This window comes from Pelodiscus sinensis, chromosome 7 (genome assembly GCF_049634645.1).
Source record: "Pelodiscus sinensis isolate JC-2024 chromosome 7, ASM4963464v1, whole genome shotgun sequence".
Taxonomy (NCBI): Eukaryota; Metazoa; Chordata; order Testudines; family Trionychidae; genus Pelodiscus; species Pelodiscus sinensis.
In genome coordinates, this window is record NC_134717.1 from 11,786,161 (window position 1) to 11,812,693 (window position 26,533).

The 26,533-nt window shown below is 44.8% G+C and overlaps 2 protein-coding genes across 6 annotated transcripts in view; one reads left to right on the forward strand and one right to left on the reverse strand.

The window, feature by feature from the left end:
- Positions 1–18,937, forward strand: part of LOC102457599 (TGF-beta receptor type-2-like) — a 57,867-nt gene extending 38,930 nt beyond the window's left edge. Inside the window, exons 3-7 of one of the 2 annotated variants that reach the window (XM_075933186.1) lie at positions 2,980–3,182; positions 8,748–9,562; positions 10,498–10,639; positions 13,011–13,135; positions 18,028–18,937. In XM_075933186.1, coding sequence (XP_075789301.1) covers positions 2,980–3,182; positions 8,748–9,562; positions 10,498–10,639; positions 13,011–13,135; positions 18,028–18,240 — 1,498 coding nt within the window. In that variant the 3' untranslated portion in view covers positions 18,241–18,937. Of the gene's footprint in view, positions 1–2,979; positions 3,183–8,747; positions 9,563–10,497; positions 10,640–13,007; positions 13,136–18,027 lie in introns of both variants that reach the window. The other variant, XM_006137658.4, reaches the window with a different exon arrangement.
- A 2,902-nt stretch (positions 18,938–21,839) lies between these two features.
- OSBPL11 (oxysterol binding protein like 11) overlaps positions 21,840–26,533 on the reverse strand; it is an 89,248-nt gene continuing 84,554 nt past the window's right edge. For all 4 annotated transcript variants that reach the window (XM_075933184.1, XM_075933183.1, XM_075933182.1 and 1 more), the window contains one exon: positions 21,840–23,529. In XM_075933184.1, coding sequence (XP_075789299.1) covers positions 23,452–23,529 — 78 coding nt within the window. In that variant the 3' untranslated portion in view covers positions 21,840–23,451. The remainder of the gene's footprint in view (positions 23,530–26,533) is intronic.

Here is a 26,533-nt window from a genome sequence, read left to right on the forward strand (position 1 = left end):
TGCATAGAAAACCCACTGAAAGGGAAAAATCCTCTTGGAACCCCCAAGACATTAGGGTCTCTCAATTTGCTTTTACTTATCCTATTGAGTAGGGAGAAACAAGGATATTTGCCTCCTTTAGATCCATGCCTGTTTTGAGATCTACAGATCCTTCACTATGTTCTCTAGATGTCTCTTTCCATCTTTCATTGCAGTACTGCTCCTTCCAGAGCCATTGCCCTTTACAGGCCCCCTGGCTGGTGGCTAACCCTGAAGCCACCCTCTCAGGGGATGCCTGGAGGGTAAATTCCAGGAGATAATGCAGAGAAGGGACATCACCCAAGTCTTTCAGTTCAGCAGTGACTCAGTATTATGTAAACACGGCCACAACACACATACTGGGCTCTATTTCCTGTGTATTATAAGTGTGTCAAATCAAAAGATCAAGACGTCTTTAGAAATAGCAAAGACTTGTCCAAAGACTTGTTCTGTCCCCTGTGGAATGAGAGCCAGACACTGAGAGGTCATTCCAGGAAAGCATGTTAAAACCGAGCAATCAAACCACAAACTTGGCGACCAAACTGTGGAAGAGACCAGAAAATGCCATTTATTATCTCCACCTAAACACAAAAAACCCCAACAAAATAGAAGCCCTCATTCAAGTATCTTCTTCCGAGTAGACATTTCTATCAAGCTGAATTACTGACACATCTTGGAGAACAGAGATTTGGACCATCACACTAAATATTTGTATTATGGCAGCACCTAGAGATACTATTGTTGGTCCCAGTACAGATTTCTCCTCGGCCTGAAGTTCCAGCAGGCCTGGCTTATTCCCCATCTCAGAGTTGGGAGAACCAGCCTCTTTGCTTGCAACTCTTTCCCCATCTCTGAATGACTCAATCACACTCTCAGCCTTTTCACTAATCAATCCTGGCCAGCCTCTCTCAGCTCACCCCTCCCCCTCCATCCCACCTTTTCTAGGTTCTCTGAGCTTTTTCAGCTCCCTTTGGTCCAAGCCTTAGCCTTGGGAAGAGTAAAAACCTAGCATAGATGGAGCCAGCCATTGTTACCTTAACTCCCTTGAAGATGTGCAAGAGAGGCTGACTTTCTCTGTCATTGTTTTACCTTTCCTGCTCAACTCTGTAACTTCCTCCTCTAACTTAGCTCTATGAAGCCAAACACGCTGCAGTACAAAACTGAACTGGGAAACAGTCACATCATATTTGTAAGAGATAATACAGGCATTTCCCCAGTTTTTCCACACACGGGGCAGTGACAAGCATTTCAATCCAGCAGACCTGGTGTCAAAGCAGGATCATGTAACAATAATCCTCATGATCTCATGACAGTCACCAGTAGATATCTGACCATATTAAATAGCGCTACACTACCCCTGAAATCTGGCTTACTGAAAAGTTCCCTCTTGAGGAAGACCACGCGCTGGGATAATGCTTTATTGCAAATCAATGAGTGCAGGGCACTGAACACATTCACGATGCCACAGTAGATTTTGAAACAGTAACTGGGTCAAGTCTTGGCCTCATTGAAGTTAATGGCAAAAAGCCCATTAACCTTGATGGGACCAAGATATGGCTCCTTTCACTGAAGCACAGTAAAGAGTCCCTTTGAGTGGAAGCACCAAACACCAAACACAGGACCAGAACCAAGTGAGAAGGCGGCAGAAGCTGCTCCAAACAGTAGTGATAGCAAGTACCAGGGACAGAAAAAGAAGGATTAAGCCACAGCTTGGGGAAAGAGCTACACACAGATGCACATTGTCTTTTCTACAAAAATCCTCTATAATCCTCCCTCTAAAAAAATTGACGCAGTAACTATATATACGAGAGAGAGAGAGAGACAGGTGACATTTAGTGGTCTGTCATGATGAACCAGGCACACACATGCAGATTTACAAACTGAGAGGAGTGCTGAACATCAGCAACTAGCAATGAGTTGCAGAAGTTCAGAACAACTCAGGATCAGCTCCCACCATCATGGCGAGAGTAGGTGAACAGCATTTCAAAACTCATAGCTTTGCATTGTCAGGATGGGTCCTTGGAATACTGTAGGAGTGGCAGTGTTTAATCAGCGTGTGAAGGGTGCAGCTTCCTTCTTGAACTTCTGGAATCGATGATTCTCCATCTGATGTAAACTAGCCTAATTCCATTAAGGCAAAGGAGCCACCTGATGATCTGTAGTGCAGTCTGTAGTTACTTACCGATGAGTAAGTATCAGAGGGGTAGCCGTGTTAGTCTGAATCTGCAAAAGCGGCGAGGAGTCCTGTTGCTTTTGCAGATTTTGCACTTGCTATTTTACTATAAGGTGCCACAGGACTCCTCGCCACTTTTACCAATGAGTAAGTTATTGATAACTGGTAGATTCTTTGACCCATAACCTGCTATTGAGCTCTACTGTAAATTTCCCATGGACACAAGACAAAGTGTAACTTTTTTCTACATCTCCCCACATCGGTGGTTCTCAACAAGGGGACTTGTATCCCAGGGGTATGCAGAATGTCTTTCAGAAGTACATCAACTCATCTAGATATCAGCTCAGTTTTACAACAGGCTACCTAAAAAGCACCAATGAAATCAGTACAAACTAAAATTTCGTATGATGCCGTTTATACTCCTCTGTGCCATACACTGAAACGCAAGCTCAATACTTGTGTTCTGCTTGATTTATTTTATTTCTGGTAAACATCAGAAGGTAAGCAACTTTTCAGTCATAGGGTGTTCTGACACTTTAGTATTTTATGTCTGATTTTGTAAGCGAGGCAAAACTTGGGGGGTTGCTAGACAAATCAGACTCCTGAAAGGGCATAGTAGTCTGGAAAGGTTGAGAGCTATTATTGTACATCATAACCATCACAAGCAATCCATACACCACATGGAATCAAATGAACAAGCGGCTGAGGTCGGAGATATAGTACAGGACTGTTGTATCGGTTTTGAGTGTTATCGCCTGATGCATTGTTGCGTCCTTGCATATTTGCAGGAAACAAGAGAATGACAGCATTAAGATCACCACTCTCTGCCACAACCCACAGCTCCCAGTAGAAAATGTAATGGTCCCAAATTACAACACCTCACGGTGCATCATGACCCATCAGTCTAGTGAGGAAGGAATATTTTACATCTGTGGTTGTGTGGATGAACAGGAATGCAACGATAAACTTATATTTGAAAACCACACCAATGGTGAGTATTTCTTCTTATTATTTAAATGATGGCATGTTAAAGATGTGCCACTCCCATTGGAAGCTGCAGCCCTCAGCGCTTCTGAAAACCACATTAATGACCAGATAAGGCCAGAAGGGACCATTCAATCTTCTATTGGACCTTCTGAACTGAATCGTGCACTTCTCTCTGCACGGAGTCCAATGACTTGCACTTGACTGAAACATCTTCCAGAGGAGCCTGCCTCAGTTTCACTGCACTGCCAACCAGCCCCCTCCTGTTGACAAAAAACAGCCCCCTCCTGTCGACAAAAACTCATTCTCCTCCTGAACCCCCAAGTTCCCTCATGTACCCTAAGTAACTGCCCTAGCACCGACACCTCTCTCAGAGCCAGCACTCCATCCCCTCTCCTGCAACGCAAGCTCCAGCCCTCAGCCCCCTCCGAGAGCCAGCACTCTATACCTCCTCCTGAACCACAACTGTAGTGAAAGTGAGTGAAGGGGCATGGAGTGAGTGGAGTGGGGAAACCTTGGGGTAGAGGCAGAGTAGATCTTGGGTTGCCCTTAAATTCAGGAAGGGATCTGGGATATAAAAAGGGTGAAGACCTCTGCTGTAAGGGAACTATGGGAGGTCAACTCTAGAGCTCTGACTATAGTTCTCTTCAGCCCGTTTACTTCATGGTAAAACTCTAGAGCCTTGTCTCCACTAGGATTTTAGAGCAAGATCCTAAGACCTGGGGGCAAAGCCTTAGCGGAATTGTGCAGGAGTAAATGAGAGCAGAAAACAGTTACTAACCTTTCACAAGTGTTGCTCTTCAAGATGTATTGTGCATGTCCATTCCACTCGGTGTGCACATGCTCTATGCACTGTGGATGGAATTTTTTTCCCCACCTTCTGATGCCGTGCAATGCTGGGGAAGGCATAAAGACAACCCCCAATCACCTCAGTTCCTTTTTTCTGGAAACTCCAAGGCAGAGGGGTGGGGGCAATGGAACTGACATTTCACAGAACAATTATGAGAGGTTAGTCACCGTTTTTGCTTCTTCACCTGATTGAACATATGTATTCCTCTCTTGGTGACTATCAAGCAGTTAAATAGGCACAAGGATCAGAGTTAATGTTCCCAAAGACAACCGTACAACCCTCAACCACATCTGGCACTATGAATACTTGAATACTGAATGATGGCACAATGGAGGAGGAAATGTCACAGGTTGCTTTTTTGCTAATGCCCAGGATTGGGATCTGGACTAGGAATGCTTGGTATCTTGCAAGGCAGACAGACAGCTTGTCCAGAAGAGATACACCTGCCAGAGCATAACTCACGTGGATACAAGAAGTTATCCAATATGAAATTCTCCGTGTGGAGATTGAAATACCTTTCCTTCTGTCCACTATGGCCACCAATAGTTGAGTGGGCCACTGAAAAGGGTTTGGCCCTGACTATGTAGAATGCTTGTCTTACGCCCAATATATTTACCTGTTGCTCCTCTCTGTTTGTATGTGATGTCGGGTAAAATAGAAGTACATTGACTTGTTGATATGAAAATTGGAAACCACCTTAGACAAACTAAAGACGAGAACATAAGTATCCCTTATCTTCACAGGCGCCTGTGTATGGTGGTTCGGATATAAGAGAATGTCAATTCAGAGATTCTTCTAGCAGAAGGAATGACCATTAGAAAAAAGTCCCAAGGGGGAAAGAGGTTCCCTTTGTTGAGTTCCTTAGTTCTTGAAGGAATCTAATTGTCATGTCATTAGGGAAAAAAAGCAGTTACCCAGCTTATCCAAAATGCCAGGTGAATCTTAATACAGGAAATTTTTAACAACACTAATTATTTACAAGAGAACGCAGTTCACTGAGAAAATGTTCAAATGCAAGATCAGTTCTAGCAACCATCACATATGGTAAGAAGGAACTGAAGGGTGGCTGGGTGCTTTGTACTGGTGCCAGTGATGGGCAGCAGCAAGAGAGCACATAAAACACACCAACAGGTATCACTGAGAGAAAAATTTCTAGGCACTGTGCACAGGGTCTGTGCACACATCAAGAGTGGAACACACAAGTATAATCACTCGAAGAAAAATGAAGCACATTCATTGAGGTTCATGCTAATACATGGTAAATTGAATAAGAATATAAAACCTTATCAGCAAAAATTAAATATAAGTCAATTTTGATGTCTCAAGAGGTTGTATAACTTATATAAACTTTAAATAAGTACCTGAATATCTGGAGATTCACCTGAATTTGTCACTGCTTCTGAGCACCATACAAGGAGGCTGACAGAATATTTACTAACAAAACCCCCCTTTGAATATTCATAATTTCAGAGCAACAAAATGCTGGGAACACAACTACAAGCAGGCAGCATAACTTCTCCTGCAGAGTAAGGCACACGGCATAAAACATGAATCTTCAGAGTAAGCAAATCATTTTTTACAAATGTAAATTATGCTAAATTTGCAGGCCTTTACACTTTCCAAAGCCAAATGAAACTTCTGTGGGACAGGGCGATAGTGAAGTCCAAATGCCGATATTCGTGTAGATAATGTCTCACAAAAGTGATGCCTGGCTCTTTGGAAATGCCACTGCCACCAAATATTTTCACAAGTTGCTGTGTTGCCAACCAATATATTTAAAAGTTATAATTTGAAACACTAAGGTTTCAGGGCTCAAATAGTGACATTTCTGCTTTTATTAATTACCTGAACCACCTTGCCAATGACAACCTTACAAGACCCAGACAATGCATTTCCTTACAAATTGTTTATATATTAACATCTTATTTTTTTAACCGATGATTTGCATTGTTTTCTTAAACTTTAAACATTATAGGCAAAATCTGATTTAAGACAAATAGTTACAAAGGAAACTACTAAAGCATTATACCAAATCAATTTTCCATTTATTTAGTCTTAGGCCCTGACTTCATTAAGGAAACTAAGACTTCCATTGTTGACCTTGCACTGGCGTAGAACAAAATTTGAACTGGTAATTTACTGGGACTGAGCTACAAAAAGGCAACATCTCTACATTGGAGCTCCTCAGTGATCCCATTACATGTGCAGATGTGTCATTTCCTCTCCTCCCATCCCCCAACCTATGGTGGAAAACCCCAGCCACTGGAGATGGGAATTGAAATGATGCAGTCAGAAGATGCTGTTTCTTGTTAAATACTGAGGTGGCTTTTCAGACGTGTGGTGCTGATTGATCTTGGCCTAGGCGTTCTAATTCACATCTGACAGGGATTGAACTAAACGACTGGTAATGCACTGCAATATTTTGGTTTTAAAGTACTGCATTTGTTTTCAGAAAAAGCAGAAAAGATCTACACATTTAATGGCCACGCTCATATGTGGGGATTTTGCAGTGTGGAGGGACATCATTGTTAAATAATTGACAAAAGTTATGCTCACAGCTCCAACTATTAGTTAGCAAGATTCAAACATGTAAGTCCCTAAAAAAAATTGAAAATACTTTACTCTCTCACTCTGCTTTTCCACTCCAGCTTTCAAAGAAATGATCATAACCATGGGGTAAATCCATTAGAGCTGTAGGTGATACCCAGGCCTGGTATTCTCCAAAAAAAACATATTCCTGGGTTAGTTATTGATTTATAGCCGTTGGGCTGATGTTGTGGTTTGAACTTGAGGCCTATTTTAGAAATACTTTCACAGTCTTGCAGAAATTAGCTGCAGCAGATTTTTTGGAATTTGCCAAGTAAAACAGCTAAGTGGTCCGTTTTTCCAGAACTTGAATTATAAACTGTACACGCTGAGGTCAAACAGCAGGGGACTGTGCTTATGGAATGCTTCTTATACTTCTTCCTCTCAGTTATTATACTTGGCAGAGAAATGTCTGAGTCAGATTTTACTTGAATCTCTCTACCGAAGTCAGCATTTTTACTCTAGGAACTGCAACATCAAAGGAATTGTATGTGTAAGGGTCATCTTCAAATGATCTGAAGGCTGGTAAGGATTTTAAAAAGCACGCATTCTTGGCCACTATTTGGGTAAAAAATATTTAACAAAATGTGGAAAAAAACCCATTTCAAATGGTTTTGACGGACCCTCAGCTACATGAATCCCGTTATATTCATTCACGCTAGTAGTAATGCAAGGAACTTGCTCTCTTCCCACTCCTCACTCTCATCATCATTCAGAAACCTTTACTCATGCTGACTAGCACCCTGCTGCAAAAGGAGATTCCCCGAATTCAATGGGAATACTAAGTCAGGTACTCCTCAGTTAATACAGGTCGAACCTCTCTATTCCAGCACACTCTGGTCTGGCAACATCTGTGGTCTGGTATGATTTTTTAGTTAGCTGGGTGTGGCCAAGTTTCTTTACAGCCACCCGTCTGCGCTGTTAGCTCTAATTTACAACCAAATGTCTTCTAAGAACCCAGTAAACAGTGGAAGTGTTAGTAATACAGCTAGATAATATTGACCTCCTATGGCTTGGCAAATGCTCTGCTTTGGCATTGCTCAAGTCCAACCTGTAGTGGCAGAATTTAGCCCAATATAAGACTGCATCTGCGTCTAGCTCTCCATTCCACTTTAATCCACAGCTTTATCTCTATTAACAATTTACATCAGGTTATACCACCATTTGTTTTGACAGTGTTCTGCAAAGAACCTCTACTTATAAACCAGATCCCCAGATCCAAACTGTCCCAATCTTTTAAGATCGATCCAGGTTTTCCAGCTTTGTTTCATCATTGGCTTTCAGATCACTGGGAGGTCTGTGTGCATGGTTTATAAGAAATTAGTTGTAATAGTTCCAAGATGTTGAGGAACACACAGACACACACACACGATGGAGGCGAACCAACTAACAAGATTTCCTGACATGACCTCAGTGGGATGCTGCATATCACGGCCACTTGGAACTTCACAGCAGGGATAGGACCAAAACTCTTTTTTGGTTAGGGGAGCAGTGGAAACATGCTGTCTTGTATATGCAAATAGTTAAAAGTCAAATCCCATTTTGTCTGTTACAGAGAAGGTGAATGTTCTCTCATACCTTGAAATTTGCGTAGGCAGTGTAGCCTAGTAGATAGAACACTGGACTAGGACCCAGGCTTCTTGAGGTGCTGCCATTGGACTACTGGTTGACCCGTTTCACTTCTCTGTACCTCAGTTTCCCTTACTGGGGATAACAATACTCAACTCCTTTGTACAGTGCTTTGACATCCACTGAGGAAAAGTGCTTTATAAGAGCTCAGCGTGATCATCATCTTGCAAGAAACCTCTACCATTTGAGCTAAGACAGCACAGATACTGGAACCAGTGGTGCTGCTGCACCCCCGGCATGGTTTCCATTATGTGCAAAGTTTACTGTTTCGTTCAATGACTTTTGTAAGCACACAAGGCTTCTGACACACAGTTGAGCAGTTCCAAGACCATCCAGTAGAGGGTAGTGGAGCATACACATGCACCAAGCTAGTTTGCTAAAACAGTGTGCGTTATGTCCTTGGAAATACTTAGTTAACTAAATCCCATTTTGTCCCCATGCACTACCAAAACTACATGTGGCAGGGATTTTGTAGCAGCACATTCTTACCCATTTTCCTTTCCGCAGGCTACTCCATGCTGCAGAGCAAAGAGGTCATTCCTGTAGCAGCCATAAGTCTGCTTCCCCCTCTGCTCATGGCTGTCATGATAACGGTGACATTTTACCTCTGCCGCACCCAGAAACGGAGAAAGAGAGCCAAGGACTGGGGCCAGAAGCACCCACAGCCCCAGGCTTTGCCCGAGCCAGGGAAAGCTGCTGAGGATGATGAGAAGTTATCTGTGATGACCGACGACCGTCACTCCCGCATGAGCTTGACCTGTGCCAACAGTATCAACCACAACACCGAGCTGTTACCCATTGAGCTGGACGAGGTAGTGGGGAAAGGTCAGTTTGCCAAGGTCTGGAGGGCAAAGCTGAACCACACCACTTCGGGGCAATACGAGACCGTAGCTGTTAAGATTTTCCCATGTGAGGAATATTCCTCTTGGAAAAATGAAAGCCAGATCTTTACAGATGCCAGCCTCAAGCATGAGAGCATCCTGCAGTTCCTCACAGCAGAGGACAGGGGATCTGGGCCACGGAAGGAATACTGGCTCATCACTGCCTACCACAGCAGGGGGAACCTGAAGGACTATCTGTCCCGGCACATTCTGAGCTGGATGGACTTACAAAAAATGGCCAGCTCTCTGGTGAACGGCGTGGCTCACCTGCACAGCGACTACACTGCCTGCGGCAGGCCAAAGATCCCCATCGCTCACCGGGATATCAAAAGCACCAACATCCTGGTGAAGAGTGAGTGGGAGTGTGTGATCTGTGATTTCGGCATTGCTCTAAGGCTAGACCCTTCCTTAACAGCAGATGACTTTGCTAACAGTGGGCAGGTGAGTAAATCCAAAGCTGGGTCACTGACAACTTTACAGAAATTCAAGGGGTCACTCAACAATACATCCTGAGTATGCCACAGGCTGAAAACCACATGCTGCCAGACTCAAGAAGGCCCTAGTGGGAATGAGAAGGGGTGCGTGGGGAAGGGAGGGGAATGTATGAGAATTTTATGATTTTGTCCACTTTGATGTAAAGGGGGAAGTCAAACTAGATTTGCCCAGCTGATAAATGTGCTCAGTATTAGAATGGGATATGCTGAGGCACACCAGCAAACCATGATGCTAGCTTTAAAACAACACACAACCCAGTCCAGTGTCTTCTCTATTTCAGGCGCAGGCTGGGAGTTTAGACTTTCCAGTTCACAGGATGTTTAATGCCGACGACAAATAAAATCAACCATCTACTTTAGCTTTTCTAAAAGAGCAGATGCAGGAGTGAGATGCCCATGCTAGTGATGTGTATAAAATGTGTATCTGCAAAAACGAGTTGTGGATCTCCAAAGACATAAAGCAGATATCTGCAAATTTGCAGGGATCTAGATACAAAATTTGTATCCACATATGCATCTGTATCTACAAAAATGAGCCGTGGGTAGCCGCGGATATAAAGAGGATATCCATGGATTTGCAGGGCTCCAGAGATGGGGCCCATCTGCAGAATCATTAGGCAGATAGTACATGCTCATTGTACTCCCCGTGGCTGCTCATAATGAAGCTGAACAGCAGGGAGAGAGGATGGGAAATCATCTTACATCCTCCCAGTGCTTAGCAGTGGGTGTGAGTTTGCTCCTGAGCAAGACCAATCAGGCCATGATGATATTTCAGTCTCTTCTACCGACTCACCTCAGTTTTAACATGGCAGGTGCTTACTAGGCTGCAGCTGCCCTCAGATACATCTACTAACCTCTGGCTTGCTTGTTGTTCCTGGCTAGGTCGGCACTGCCAGGTATATGGCTCCTGAGGTTCTAGAGTCTAGAGTGAATCTGGAAGACCTGGAGTCCTTCAAACAAATGGATGTCTACTCCATGGCCTTGGTTTTATGGGAAATGGCCTCCAGGTGCGAGGCTGTAGGAGGTAGGAAAACTGCACCGCAGTCCTATGTATTCCCTTCTTCCCAGACGCAAAGACAGTGCATTTTTGTAAGTGAACCACCCTCGGACGTAATCGTTTTCATGCTCTCTTTCCACTACGCAGCCACCAGGCCCACTACATCTTTCACTGATACAACCCTGCTGCTCATCTCACGCATAGCAGTTCCGAAAGGGTGCTGAGCACCAATGGAAGTTAGATTCTCCAGCACTTCCTAGGATCAGGCACACAAACTGCTAAGCATTCCCTGCTTGCTACATGCCTGCTTGCAGAATGTTCTTCAGGCATCGGTTCGCAGAAGCCATGATGATGTGCAAGGTGCACCAATGCAGATGGGAGAAAAGAGCAGGCTCTCCAGGGTTTTGGAGGCTGTTGTCCGTGGTGATGGAACACTGCAAAGGGGACGGAAAGGGAACCAGAGAAAAAAAGTGTGTCTGAAAAAGCTCCTGGGTGAATCTTAGCTCTACTGAAATCAATGGGTTTCCCTAATTGACATTTGTGGAGCCAGGATTTTATCCCATGCCTCCAAACAGGCCTCTAGCCAGCCAAGTAAACATGCCTGTGTGCACAGAGTAGAGCTATGCAAAGGCACATTCCTGGTGCACCGTATAGTTTCTAAAAATGCCATGATTTACACTAGAGCGTGATGGGATTCTAAGGGTTCTCACCACCCCCAGCCCCAATCTGAAGCACCCAGTGAAAACGTCAGCATTACACAAGGCAGATTATATGCATGAGTGTGCACACAGCAAGCATGGGAATTAACTCACTCGCCAGAGGCAAGTTATGTTCTGTTCAACTTAAACACGCAAAGCCACCGAGCCCTGAATATACACATTTCCCATCATGCAAGAACACTGCAAATGGCATTGTTAACAATGCACTCAACAAACGAACCACAGCAGACTCCCTGTCCCTTTATACAACACAATGAAGCGCATCCAGCTCCCATACAAAAGCAGTTCACAAGCTCTGGCATCCTATCCAGTCATAGCCCCATGACTTTTCAGTCAGTGTCTATTTCATTATAATATCCTTGCTCCAGTCTTTCCACGCTACAATTGACTAGGATTCCGAAATGTTCTCTTCTTCCTTCTCTGCCTGTCTCTTTTCCTTCAGGCTTACTGCTTTTGCCAGTTTTCCTTATGATTAATTCCCTCCTCCTGTTATCCAAATTGCCCCATTCACCTCAGCCCTTTCTTCTCACCATCCCGACCCTCTTCCATTCCGTTTTCCTGCTCTGCTGCCCTCCTTATATGCCCCCACAATTCACTCTACTCCCCTTTCCCATCTCCTACACCCGTGGCCAGGGAGCTGCAATGATTCCTGGAACAGAAGAGACTAATACATTGAAAAAAGGACCCATTGTTAGAGACTGGCATCGGGGAAGCCATGGAAATCCTACCTTCCTCCTTCAGGAGCTCTGCTTTCAGCAAATCCCCGTACAAACCAAGGGGATAGCAAGAAATGTCTTCCTTTGCCACAATAGTTGCCTCAGAGCCCTCCCCTCTGCTATACCAGAGTGGAAGAGGGTAAGTGCTTCCCTAAAGGGGCAGATGAGCCTGTCACAAGACAATGACTTATAATGTACCCATTGCTGTGGGATGTAAGATACCCCAAACCACTCCCCCTTTTAACTTGTCATACCCGGATATAAAAAGCACCTCAAAAATCTGAAACTTAAAGGCTAATGAGAATCACTGTATCTTAGGTCCTTCTGACAAAAGCTGAGTTGGTGAGAAGAGTTTTGCGCCATATTCTGAAGGGTAATTCTCTCAACTCCCTCGTGCCACCAGAGGGAGCTATTTCCACAGCTCTGGAGTCTCCTCAGCAACACTTCCCAGGCTCCCGCTTTCTCGTTTCCTGTCTGCGGGTGGGTCTCAGCTCCCGAGGTCACACTCTAAAGGCATTTACCTAATCTGTGATGACACAATGCTGTCTCAGGCAGACAGGAAGGCTGGAGGCCAAAAGCAAAAAATGTGTTCCAGTGAAAAGATTCTGAAATGTTTTTAAAAAAATTTTTTTTATTGGGAATGGGTGTTTCCTCCCCTTACCTTTTCATTGCAACCCCACTGATGTTAGGTACAGCAGAGGTTGCCCATATGTTTCTGCAGATTTAAATTCACTAACTTTACTAGTGATAAACCTCAACCAAACCCTCTGCTCCCTAACACTTTCTGGACTTTGAGGACATTAAGGTCTGTATATAAACTTTGTGTCTCTAGCTCAGTCTTAAAAAACAAACAAACAAAAAAAACCACACACACACACACACACTCATTCCCTTTCTGGTTCAATGCACCAGAAAATAATGAAAGACATCCAGTAACTTTGATTTATCACTTTCTTCTAGAAGTAAAGAGTTATGAGCTACCATTCGGATCGAAAGTCCAAGAGCAACCCTGTGTAGATACCATGAGAGACATTGTGCTGCATGGCAGAGGGCGCCCAGAGATACCTTGCAACTGGCTGGTGCATCAGGTAAAGAGCAAAAAAGGACAATAATAACTCAAGGGAACACTTTTGAAAAAATTCCACCCGTTTTGCAACTTAGCTAATTTGATAAATAAACTCGATGTTAGGAGCCAAAACCTCTGGCTTAGAGCATGTCTGTCACGTGTTCACACTGTGCAATGGCTCACTTAATTCACAGGGCACTGCTTCTGCCTCCTAAACAGGGGTCTTCTAAACCCACAGAGTTTTCAAAATGGCCGCACGTATGCAAAATACAATCTGAATTTTGCGTTCACTCCAGCCTCGGATTATCATTTATCCCATTTTTACTGGACAGACCCTTATTTAAAGACCTCCCGGGATCCTAACCGTTTTTTAAAAACGAGCGCATTGTCCCATATTTCCTCTGCAGAGGGGAGGGGAGAATCACAGAACCATAGAGCTGGAAGAGACCTCAGAAGGCCTTCAAGTCCAGCCCCCCCTGCTCAATGCAGGACCAACCCCAATTAAATCAACCCAGCCAGGGCTTTGTCAAGCCAAGACTTAAACACCTCTAGGGATGGAGATGCCACTACTTCCCTAGGTAACCCATTCCAGTGCTTCACCACTGTCTTAGTGAATCGTTTTTCCTAATATCCACAAGAAAACTGATGAGGTTCAACAAGGACAAGTGTAGAGTCCTGCACTTGAGACGGAAGAATCCCACGCAACTTGAAACCATTGTTCTTTGTTCTGCCATCTGTCACTACTGAGAACAGCCTTTCTCCAGCCTCTCTGAAACCTCCCTTCAGGAAGTTGAAGGCTGCTATCAAATCCCCCCTCACTCTTCGCTTCTGCAGACTAAATAGACCCAACTCCTCCAGCCCCCTAATTATTTTGGTTGCCCTCCACTACATCCTCTCCAATGCATCCACATCCTTCCTGTAATTGGGGACCCAGAACTGGACACAATACTCCAGATGTGGCCTCATCAGAGCCAAGTAAAGAGGAATAATGACATCTCTGGATCGACTGGCAGTGATCCTCTTAATGCAACCAAATATGCCATTAGTCTTCTTGGTTACAAGGGCACACTGTTGACTCGTCTCCATCTTCTCATCCACTGTAATCCCCAGGTCCTTTTTTACAGAACTGCTACTTAGCCAGTTGGTCCCCAGCCTGCAACAATGCTTGGGATTCTTCCATCTCAAGTGCAGGACTCTACACTTGTCCTTGTTGAACCTCATCAGTTTTCTTGTGGCCCAACCCTCCAATTTGTCTAAGTCACTCTGGACTCTATCCCTGTCCTCCAGCGTGTCTACCTCTCCCCCTAGCTTAGTGTCATCTGCAAACTTGCTGAGGGTGCAATCCATCCCCTCATCCAGGTCATGAATAAACACGTTGAACAAAACCAGTCCCAGAACTGAACCTTGGGGCACTCTGCTAGAAACCAACCGCCATCCTGACATCGAGCCGTTGATCACTACCCGCTGGGCCCAACCTTCCAGCCAGCTTTCTGTCCATTTTACTGTCCTCTGAAGCCTCAAACACTGGCAGCTCCTCTCCCTTCCTCACTCTACATGCTGTGGGGGTGAACATGATCCCTGCAGTGGGGCAGGATTGACGAGCCGCCGGCTCTTGGAGCTTCAGCCACTGGAGCCCTGAGTGCTGACAGCTCCCCATCCCCTGCTGCAAGCCTGAAGCCTAAGGTGCCAGTGCATCTCCCTCACTCCCATGGGGCTGAAGCCCTGAGTGCCAGTGCACCTCCCCTGCCCCTGCAGGGCTGAAGCCCTGAATGCTGGTGGCTATCCCCACCCCATGGGGCTGAAGCCCTGAGCACTGGCAAGTCCTCCCCCCGTGTGTCCCGTATTCATCATAGAGAAATATGGTCACCCTACTCCAGGCTCTCTGTAACAAAACACTATTTTTGAACCAAGAACCAAGCTGTAAACAGTGTCAAAATGAATGTGTGGTTTCTAGCTGGAAGAAAGTTTGTGGACACATTTTTGGCAATGTTCACTCAGCTATTAGACCTCACATTTGAAGGAAATTGTGAGCCCTCAAATCTCAACTGCAATATTCTTTAAATTTTTAAACATGGGGTTCAGATCTGCACCCTGCCAGCTTTTAAATAACATTTGTAACTGCTGATAAAATATGCACCCCCTTGGGTCTATGACAAGCCAGATTGCAAAGGCCTGGCTCTACCTAGATTATTTTTATTAAGCTGAAAAAGAGTTGTTTCTGATCAGGATATTTATCTTCCCCTCGCTCGTTAGAATCAGTTCTCCTAAAACACAACGTGTGACAGCCATCTGCTGGGAGGAAAACAGAATATGTGTTTTATACATTCTATAACTATTTCCCGCCCCACTAGCTCAAAGGTTCTTACTCTCTTAAGGTTTGATGCTGAGAGACTGACACAAGACACTCATCTCAATGGAGTTACAGCTCTCTCACAAAGCAAAAGTTGGAACAGGCTCTAAGTCAGTGGTTGCCAACCTTTTAAACCATAAGATCACTTTTTCAATTTAAGTGCAATGTAAGATCTACCACCTCAAGCCCAAATACCCTTGTCCCAGTACCTTCCCGCCCCTTTGAGGCCCTGCTCCTGCTCCACCCTTCTCAGAAGCCTCACCCTGCTCTCTCCATCCCCCTTCCTCACTCACTTTCACCAGGCTGGGGTAGGGGTGCAGGCTCTGCTCTTGAGTGAAGGGGTTTGGAGAGTGGGAGGGGTTCTGGGCTTAGCCCAGGGTAGGGGATTGGAGTCCAGGAAGAGTTTCAGGGTACAAGGTCTGGGCCGGAGGTTGGGTGCAGGAGAAGGTTCAGGGCTGTGACAAGAATTCAGGAAACAGGCTCTGGCTGGGCACCATTTAACTGAGACGGCTTCTGGGTGATGGGGCTGTGCGGTTAAGGCCACCACTCCTGAAAGCAGCTGGCATGTACAGAGATGGCTTCATGGTGCCATGTGCTGCCCCTCATCTACAGGCTCTGTGCCCACAGCTCCTACTGTCCCGGTTCCCTATTATTGATCAATGAGAGCTGCAGGAGTGGTGTCTGCAGGAAAGGACGGCATGTGGAGACCCCCTGCTCTGTCTCTCTCAAGGGCTGCAGGGACATGTCAGCCATTTCCAGGAGCAGCAATTATCACAGAGATAATGACTCCAGCCAATACACGTGTGTGTTGGGTCAGGAGATGAGTGAAGGACAGTGTGTGTTTGTGTGAGAATGACAGACACGCACAGTGTGTGAGAGTGACAGTGATTTGCATTGCCAAGCTCCCTCCATCCCTTTCTCTCTGTGTGGAGATAGGGTACAGGAGTGGGGGAGGCAGAGGGACACCCTGACATCAGTGTCCCCCTTTTCCCCTCCCACAACCTGCACAGTAAGCAGGGGGCTCCAAGCGAGGCAGCTCCAAGGCAGAGGCCGGGAGCAGCATGACAGTGGGTGGAGGAGCAACTGAAGAGCCAGTGCTTGATAGCTTCCTGGCCAGACCCACCTGTCAGAGGCTCCAAGATCTACCGGTTGGTGACCACTGCTCTAAGTTAATGCATTGCTCAAAATGCTAGATCGATTTGTGCACTTCCTTCATAGGGATACCTCCTAGTGAAATGAGAAACCACAAACAACATTTTAGGCGGAGATATTCACAGGCACCTATGTGAGTTAGACACCCAGGTCTGGTGCCTGACTCCCTTAGACAGCTGGAAATTCCCATTTTAACCTAAAGCTGTTAAAACAATCACAGACATTTATTATAGGATAATTAACTGGCTGTGCAGCCTTTTAGAAATTGTAACCAAAAGATTAAATACAGGTTTGATCTCCCCGTCTGGCACCCTGGGCACCCTCCCAAACATGGGCCTGGGCTTCTATCCTGACCCTGGCCGCCCTTGCTCCCAGCCAAGCTTTCTGGTCCAATAATATCTGTGGTCCTCCCAGACCATGGATGTTGTTGGACCAGAGAGTGCCAGATTTCAGAGGTTCAACCCCGTAGTCAATTTCACCATTTCAGCTACAGTATTTAAATCTGAAATTTCACCATGTTGTAATTGCAGCAGTCCTGAGGCAAGGAGTTGTGGGGTGGTCACACAATTATTGTAGGAGTTGGGTTATGCTATTGCCACTCTTACTTCTGTGCTTGGCTTCAGAGCTGGGCAGCTGGAAAGTGGTGGCTGCTGGCTGGGAGCCCAACTCTAAAGGCACCAGCAGCCATGCAGAAGTAAGGATTGCATATACTATTTCCACCCTTAACTTCTACACTGCTGCCTGCAGAGCTGGACTCTTAGTCAGCAGCTGCCACTGACTGCTCAGCTCTGAAGTAAGGATGGCATGGCATGGCATAGTATTGCCTCCCTTACGTCTGAGCTGCTGCTCACTGGGTGTTGCCTTCAGAGCTGGGCATCTGGCCAACAGCTGCTGTTCTCCAGCTGCCCAACTCTTAAGGCAGGGCAGAAGTAAGGGTAGCAATAGCATGAACCTGGCCTAAAATAATCTTGTAATCCCCCTCCCTCAACCTTTTGGGACAGGATCCCCATCTTGAGAAACACTAGTCTCCCTAGGGAAATCTGTATAGTATAGGGTAAAACACGCAAGAGACCAGATTTCATGGTCTGTGATGTATTTTTCATGGCTATGAATTTGATAATACAGTTTTGCTATGAGTCTAGATAATGCCCAGCAGAGAGAGAGATCCCATCTCAGCTGGGGGCTTTGGGTGTTCCTCATTAATGAGAATGGTAGCATTTATCACCAGTAATTAATTACACAACAGTATCCGTGATACTGCTGTTTCCCATGTACTTACAGTGGAGAAATAACTGCAGTAATTGAGGCAATTGATCACCGAAACTACAGTAATCCTAGGACTTCAAAGTGCTGATTTTCCACCTCTGTTTCTCCTGATTCTCCAAACCTAATCTCCAATTATTTTATTTCAGGGAATGCACTTTCTGTGTGACACCATCACGGAGTGCTGGGACCATGATCCCGAGGCTCGCCTTACAGCCCACTGCGTGGCAGAGCGATTCAATCTGATGGCACAAACGGACTGTGATGACATCCTCAACAACAATACAGACAATGAAGGAAGGAAAACAGCCCACCCAAGCGGAGAACATCAAACTAGTGACGGGAATAGAAATATCCAGTGATGGGAAGAAACAAAAGCCTTGTACCAAAAAGAAACTAGGAGATAAAAGAAACATGTGGCTCTAAAAAGACCTCAGATCATTTTCTGAACGAGAACTAAGAGTCTATAATTTATTTATCAGACCTTTCACCCCATTAGGTACAATGCAAAGAGCTCTGGGATCAATACTTTGGCTCAAGTGCAACACTGTATAGAAATGGATATATTTTGTACTTAGATGTACGACGTTAACACATTTTCTTTATTATTTTAAAACTAGCACATTTACCTGGTGTTTCTTAGGTCCTTAAGGAAGGGCTCGGGGGGGGGGGAATGAAAGGGGAAAATGCAGGAGTCAGGATTGGGGGGTGAGGGACTCTGGGCAGGGGTGTGTTGTGTGTGTGTGTGTGTGTGTGTGTGTGTGTGTGTGTGTGTGTGTGTGTGAGAGAGAGAGTGTGACGGGATAATCCCCCCCCCCCAATATTCATGCAACAAACTGTGCTTTACTCTCGCTCCTTGACGAAGGGGAACAACCAGCAGTATCCCCAGATGGATCAGGATGGTGGTGGGGAAACTTTAGGCCACCCCCTCACCCCATCAATGGGTACCTGAGGGCCAGGAACTGAGGCAACCCTGAATTGGGAGGGCACCCCCAGCCAGCTCCTTCCACCTGCCTAGTGATTCTTTTTTTTTTTTTTTTTTTTTTTTTTTAGAAGAAATCCCATTCCAGGCACATCCCATTTTCCTCATACAACCAAACCTTTATGATGCTTTAAATTATGATAAGAGGAAGCTGTATACTGAATTTGGTGGTCCTAGCTCTTACCACTTAGGAGTCGTCCTTGGACAAACAGACACTTTCAAATATAGAGTAGATTAATGTTTAACCTTTATTAATAAGCACCTCGATTCCACCTCTATTCCTTTACACGTTTTGTTCTTTTCACGTTTAAACCAATGAGGTTTACCCTTAATTTTCTAGTCTATTGATCTCAGATGTTAGACGAGAGCATCACCTTTCATGACACCATTCACACATCAGCCAGCCCTTTGCGTATTGCAAGGAGACCTGAAATTAGGTTAGCAAAAGCCTGATTTGCTTTTTAACACCAACACACATCTTTTCCCAATGTATAATTCCTAGGAATGCTTGACTTTTCCTGCTGTGTGTTAAGAGTACAAAGGTCTTTGGCAAAAAAAAGACCTACTCAGAGAATATGGTTCCACTCTAAACAGCACCCACCCCTTAGCCCAGCTAGGACTGAAAGGCAACAAGAAGAGTGTGGCTCCACTGTGTAAGGAAATCTGCAAGTTCCTGCATGATAAAATCATCTTCACAAAGGCAGTGTATGGGGTAGTGTTCACAGGAACATATTACCTGTAAGTCTGCAACTGCATGGATCTACTGCACAGGTAAGGGGAAGGATGGGAGAGAGCAGCAAAATGGCCGTGAGGGGTCTGTAATCCACAGGCTCTGTGTTATAGGGAGAGATTCTGTGTAAAGCCTCTGGATTTGCACCACTTCACAGGAGTGACACCCAATTTAAAGCTGTTTTTTTCCTAGATCTTCCCAGTTCTGTTTCCATCTCTCTCTCAGATTGTTACAGGGGGAAAAGGAGAGAGATTATGTGATTATACAAGTGGGTGTTACTGAAGCATCAATTCTAGGGGAATATGTTTATTGAAAAGGTTTGTATGCTGCTGGGCACCTATTTTAAACCTCCATCTCATAGCCCCAGCCACATGCAGTGCTTCAATCCTCTCCCTTGACTGCTCTCCTCCCCCACCTGGGACTTGGGACCTTTTTTCAAGTGTGTGTCTACATTTGAAACAGCTTTGCTTCTTCCATTTATCAAGAGCTTCCTCCCTTTCATCCTGCTAGCCCCATACTTCACTTCTTTCAGCCACTAATCACCACTCTGACATAACCCACTTCCTCTCTTACCACAGGCCGTACAGAGAGAGAGAGAGAGAGAGCAGTATACAGCATATACACAGGAAAGAGAAGGTAAACCTGTGACTCCCACATCTAAGGGTTGCAACAGGAGACTAATGTGATTTCTGCATTAGGTTCTACAGCACCAAGTTTGTTCCGCATAGAGTCAATTTCAAACGGTGCAACTCCCAGAACAAGTCTAAAATTAAGATGCTTCCAAAGGCATCCTGAACCCCCTCTCACACAAGGGGAGCGGTGCCTACCAAGATGGTGGTGAGGAAGCAAGACAGTTAGCTGAGAGTCACGCTTGTGTCTCAAATCCTAGAGTTGAAGTCCAATTCCTTTGCAAAGGGAGTATCTGCAAGCTGTGGGCCCCGGGCATGTGGGTGATTTTGCCTGAAAACAGGAACTTTGTTATTTACATGCCACATTGTTTTCAAGAAAACATACATGAACAAAAGGAGTAAAAACAGTTTTCAAGTTCAGAGGCCTCAAGTCAGGCATTTGAGTAATGTAGATATGCCCAGCACCGAGGGCTTTCTCTGAGTCAATCACGTTTTAGACTGAAATGTCACCTGAACTCACCCCCTTTATAAACAGGGATACAGAAGTGGCTGCAGTAGGGAACTAACTTGCTTTATCTTCATGTGCTTATGAACAGGGGACACTTCTGAAGGAGGACCCTGGTCTCCTGTTACGCTAGCTCAGGTGCCCAGTGCCTTCTGGTAGAACAACCCCAAATGGTGAGGAAGGCAGTATCGGGTACAGGAGCAGGGAAATTTCAGAGCCACACAAAGTCAGCAGAGAACTCAGATTCCCCTCCACCACAGCAGGCGCCTTGATACCATTGTGCCTTGCTGCTTACTTCTCTACTGGGGGCTGAAGCTAAAGAAGGGAGTAGGTTGCCAAGGATTTTTGGGAGGGGGGGGGGGGACAAGGAATTTTTCATAGATCCTGCCACCATCATCCCAAGGACTTTAGATTACCCTAACTGAACACTGGCAGATTTAGCATGTTGTACTATTAGCACGTGCATAAACATTTGGACAGACCCCCACAATAGCTGGGACACAATGCAGTTGGGTAAAGGATAAAGTTTCAGCATTCACTCTGATTTCTTTACATCTGTGGATTTAAAAAAAAATCCCTTGAATACTATTAACCAGTCATTAAGCCTGTTATTAACAGGCTCCTTTAAGATGCATTCATAGATGGAGCAGTGATGTATACTGACAATGAGCATAACCTGTCTATCAAAAACACTGAGTGAACAGTAAAAAACAAGCAGTAATGGCAACATATTTGTTTCCTTAACTTGGCTAGTACAAAGTGTTCATCTGTATCACAACCATTAGTCAAAATTATTAAAAAATTGCCTTTAAAATAAATTAATATTTATTTTTTCAAAAACAGGGGTGCTACAAGGTACTAAGCCAATAGTTTCAATTTTAATTTTACTTCTGTTCTAAATAATTTCCAAATCTGTAGGGAAAAATAAAGGGTATTCTGTACAATTAACTCAGGGCCTAAACCACACACCCATTTGCAGAAGGAAGTTTAATATAAGTACTAGTGGTTAGATTCTATGGCTGTGGAAATATGGCTAGACAGTCGTGAAAGACAGATGTAAATACAATATTCATCCTAATCACTTGGACTCTGGGAAAACAAACAAAACAAACTAATCATTTTGTAGTTTTATTTTCCCCCACATTTTTCCTCGCACATGGACTATGATTTATATTCAGACCTCAGTGCATTTCACAGCAAAATGTACAAGGAAATCAAATAGTTGTGCATTAACCCAAACTTTTTTTTTTCTTTGCGCTGAACAATTTACAGGTTTTTGCTGGATGTTAATATGGTTATTTAATTTTTCTTTGATGCCTTCTTACATTCTTATGCCTTCTGTGGGAAACATCTTACCAAATCACACAGTTATGAGTTCGTATGATGATGGAAGAGGCCAAGCCATTTACAGTGGCTGGTGAGTGGCAGATAATGTTATATACACTGATTGGAAGACTACATCAGAAGGAAAAACAGAGTAAGGCACCACTCTTGGAAAATTATGGTAGCTTGTAGTAACAATAATGAAAGACATAATCAGTACTATTCTTAATTGCCAGCAATTCTTAGACTTCAATAAAATACTTATACTATAAAAAATGAGGGATGTTTGTACCTGAATACGGTTTCCTGATATCTGATTGTGTTTTAATATATATCCAGTCTCAAGCAAAATAAGCCTTTTCACGTACTATGAAAAACCAAACCACAGTCCATGTGTTCAGTGGTCACATTTAACTGCTTTGTTTTTTTGTTCTGGACATATATACAAAGGGAGAAAAATCAAACCAATCCAATGGACAGCATGTAACACTGGCACTTCACCTCCAAGATGACCACATGCGCTGAGATGAAGAAATTAATACAAAAGTTTTAAGTTTGCTGTTCAGTTTGAAAGCCTTAGTCCTTGAGGAAAAGGTTGAACTACATTTTCACTGTGAGAATCTTAAACAATCACTCCAAAAGTGAGATTTAATAAAATTAGGAGCTGAAAAGTGTTCTCAATTATTCTTCCAATTCAAGTCAATTCTTTCAAGTATACTAAAATGTTTCAGAGAAAAAAATGTCTCCATGGTTACAATTCCAATCAATTTTTATAAATCCTTAAAAAAAGAAAAAGCTAGTCTCTACATAGCTCCTATATTCCTCCAATGCATGCTCACGTGCTTTTAGAAGGGAAAAAAAAATCTTGTCACAATCCAGATGATTCTTAACACTGATTCCAGGTGCAACTTCTGAATTCTCCTCTAGTTTTCCATCTGGAGGTTAATCACTGGGTATACAAGCAGCAAACACTTTTTTTGTTGACATGGGTACTGAGTATTTCACAGTTATTAAACAGAGCTCAGTGCACAGATTCTCAAAAAAAGGTTCACAAGTCACTCCAAAGTTAAAGCCTCTGAGGCAACATTTCATCTGACCTCTGCTGTTCAGAAAATCAAATGGTTTATCTCTTAGGCAGCTTTTGCATTGGACCTGCTTAAAAGAACACATTACATAATTCAGATAAAATCTTTTGGATCATACAAAAACAAGTTGGTGAACATACCTGGCAACGTGGTCTCGACACCTTTGATTATGTGTAACTTTAAAGTGCCCTAGCATTTTATTCCTTTATGCGCATTTGAATTTGTGCAATTCTAAAAAAAGGTCGCACAGCGTTATAGACTGTGTTTTGAGAGTGACAAAGATTAGAGAAACAGAGGAACCCATCCTGAAGAATCTTATCTAGTTAGTGTCCAGTTGCTGATTCTGTATGGTGGGGACAGTTTTCCAGAGGGGGTTATAATAGACCCAGCCATCTCCCTGCAATTCAAATGGGAAACGTGTTACACAGATTAATTATAAAAATTCATATAGAACAGCATTTTGCAAAGCCAAATGTCAGACTGACAGCACTAGAAACTAGAAATACACAGCTCATATATATTATAGATATCAACAGTGCAAGCCTGCCCCATAGTCTTCTGCCATTGTGTCTTAACTTTGCTGTGGAGAGGCCATCTCTAAGGATAAGAACACCTAAGAGCTTAGCATGCACTAAGTCTGAGTGTGAACAGCTAGAGTGCAAATCTATAGCACACTAGTCTGTCTCACACTATGAGCCCTACTATCATGCTCTAGAAGTTCTGTAGTGCACTTTATTAATGACCTGGATGAGGGGATGGATTGCACCCTCAGCAAGTTTGCGGATGACACTAAGCTAGGGGGAGAGGTAGATACGCTTAAGGGCAGAGATAGGGTCCAGAGTGACTTGGAGGATTGGGCCACAAGAAATCTGATGAGGTTCAACAAGGACAAATGCAGAGTCCTGCACTTGGGATGGAAGAATCCCAAGCATTGTTACAAGCTGGGGACCAACCAGTTAAGTAGTAGTTTTGCAGAAAAGGACCTGGGGGTTACAGTGGATGAGAAGCTGGATATGAGTCAACAGTGTGTCCTTGTAGCCAAGAAGGCTAATGGCATATTAGGTTGCATTAAGAGGGGCATTGCCAGCAGATCCAGAGATGTCATTATTCCCCTTTATTCCGCTTTGGTGAGGCCATATCTGGAGTAGTGTGTCCAGTTCTGGGCCCCCCACTACAAAAAGGATGTGGACGTACTGGAGAGGGTCCAGCGGAGGGCAACCAAAATGATTAGGGGGCTGGAGCATGTGACTTGTGAGGAGAGGCTGAGGGAGTTGGGTCTGTTTAGTCTGCAGAAGCGAAGAGTGAGGGGGGATTTGATAGCAGCCTTCAACTACCTGAAGGGAGGTTCCAAAGAGGATGGAGAGAGGCTGTTCTCAGTAGTGACAGATGGCAGAACAAGGAGCAATGGTCTCAAGTTGTGGTGGGAGAGGTCCAGGATGGATATTAGGCAAAACCATTACACTAGGAGGGTGGTGAAGCACTGGAAGGGGTTACCTAGGGAAGTAGTAGAGTCTCCATTCATAGAGGTGTTTAAGTCTCGGCTTGACAAAGCCCTGGCCGGGTTGATTTAGTTGGGATTGCTCCTGCCTAGAGCAGGGGGCTGATGACCTTCTGAGGTTTCTTCCAGCTCTATGATTCTATGATTGTTACTAAGTGTATGACTACAGAGCAATTACACACCCCATGTTATGTGGCTTGGACTTGCAGGGCTCGAGCTTAGGGGCTGTTCAACTGTGATGTAGATGTTCAGGTTCATGGACTCTCCATCTTGAAGAGTTCTACAGACTGGACTGAAGCCTGAGCCCAAATGTCTACATCCCAATTTAAAGAGTCCCTGAGCCTGAGCCCATTAGCCCAAGTCAACTGTATATAGATACCCTGGGAGAAAGAATATTCTGCAGTGGTCCCTTTGATTTGACTTTAGAATACCCTACAGTTTGTGGTTCTGAACCACAAGTATTTTAAACCTTTTGCTATACTGAGATAAGCAAAAAACAAAAAAAACCCAAAATGCTTTCATATTTTACCATACTGTTGCATTTGTGATCACACAAATTTCTGTCACAGTATAGATTAGGGATGTAAACGAGTAGCTGACTACTTGCATTCCCCTCCCACCCACTCCAGCAAAGGGCGGGGGGGGGGGGGAAGGAGTGCCAGAAGCAGGAGCTGGTAGGAGTCGGTTTAAAAGCTGGTTCCCCCCCAGCACCATCTCCACAGTGCAACCTTCCCCCCCGCCCTCCAACGGCTGCCTCTATCAGAGGCAGCAGCGCGGTGGGAAGGAGGGGAGAGGCTGCCACACAAAGCAGCCTCTGCCTTGGCAGGTGGATAGGGGCTGCTCCAGGCAGGCAAGCAGCTTGGCTCATGCCAGGTCCAGGACCTACCCCCGCTGCACCCCTGCAGTTTAAATGTAGGAGTCCAGCTGCCTGTGTGCCCAACTCCGACTAAATTTAAACTGCAGAGGCATAGCGGGAGTAGATCCTGAACCCGGCGTGAGCCAAGACCGAGCATTCCCCTTTATTAACTAATCGGGTAGTCGATAAAAATTCTATCGACTATTCGATTAGCTAAATACCCACCTTTTATCATCTTCAGTATGGATCTGAATCACCACAACATAAATCTGCAGAGCAGCTTCTGGTTTCTACATAGACAGGAACATCTGCTTACAGGCTATCACACCAGTAATTCTAGTCTTTTGGAGAGGCATCTTTTATAGATAACTAGGATAAAAACTAGATCATGTGCCAGCCATTGAACAAAGCTGCATTAAAACCTGAAAAGGATCTTAATGAAAACAAGCTGATGAAGATATGAGGGAGAGAGAATGTTCACTTTGACATTTCTTCCTTTTTGTTACAATGATGTTTTTGTATGCACACCAGGTACTCAGCTCTTTAGCTTCCCTTATACAGGCTGAATCTCTAAAATCCAGGACTCTTTGGTACAGCAGGACCACAGATATTGCTGAACCAGAGAGCCCTGGCTGGCCAGGTTTAGAAGTGCATCCCCAGTAGGGCTGATGACAACAGCCCTGGCCAGGGCTGACAGCAAGGAGCATAGTCCCAGCTAGGGCTGGAGGTAATGGGGGCAGTGGCCAAGAGCACAGCACCACCTGGGGCTGGCATGGTGGGAGAAACAGCCCCTGTCTGGGCTGGAGCAGGGGAGGGTAGTCCCAGTCACAGCTGAAGGCGGGGAGCGTAACCCCATCTGTGACTGGAGGCAGCAGGGTCGGCAGCCAGGAGCGTGGTCCTGGCTGGGGCTGGCGGCATAGAGCACACCCCCAGACAGGGCTGGAGTCAGCAGGGCTTGCAGCTGGGTGCAGCTCGGGCTGGTGCAGTGAGGAGGTGCAGACTCATCTGGAGTTGGAGGCAACAGATCCGGTCTTTGTCTGGGACTAC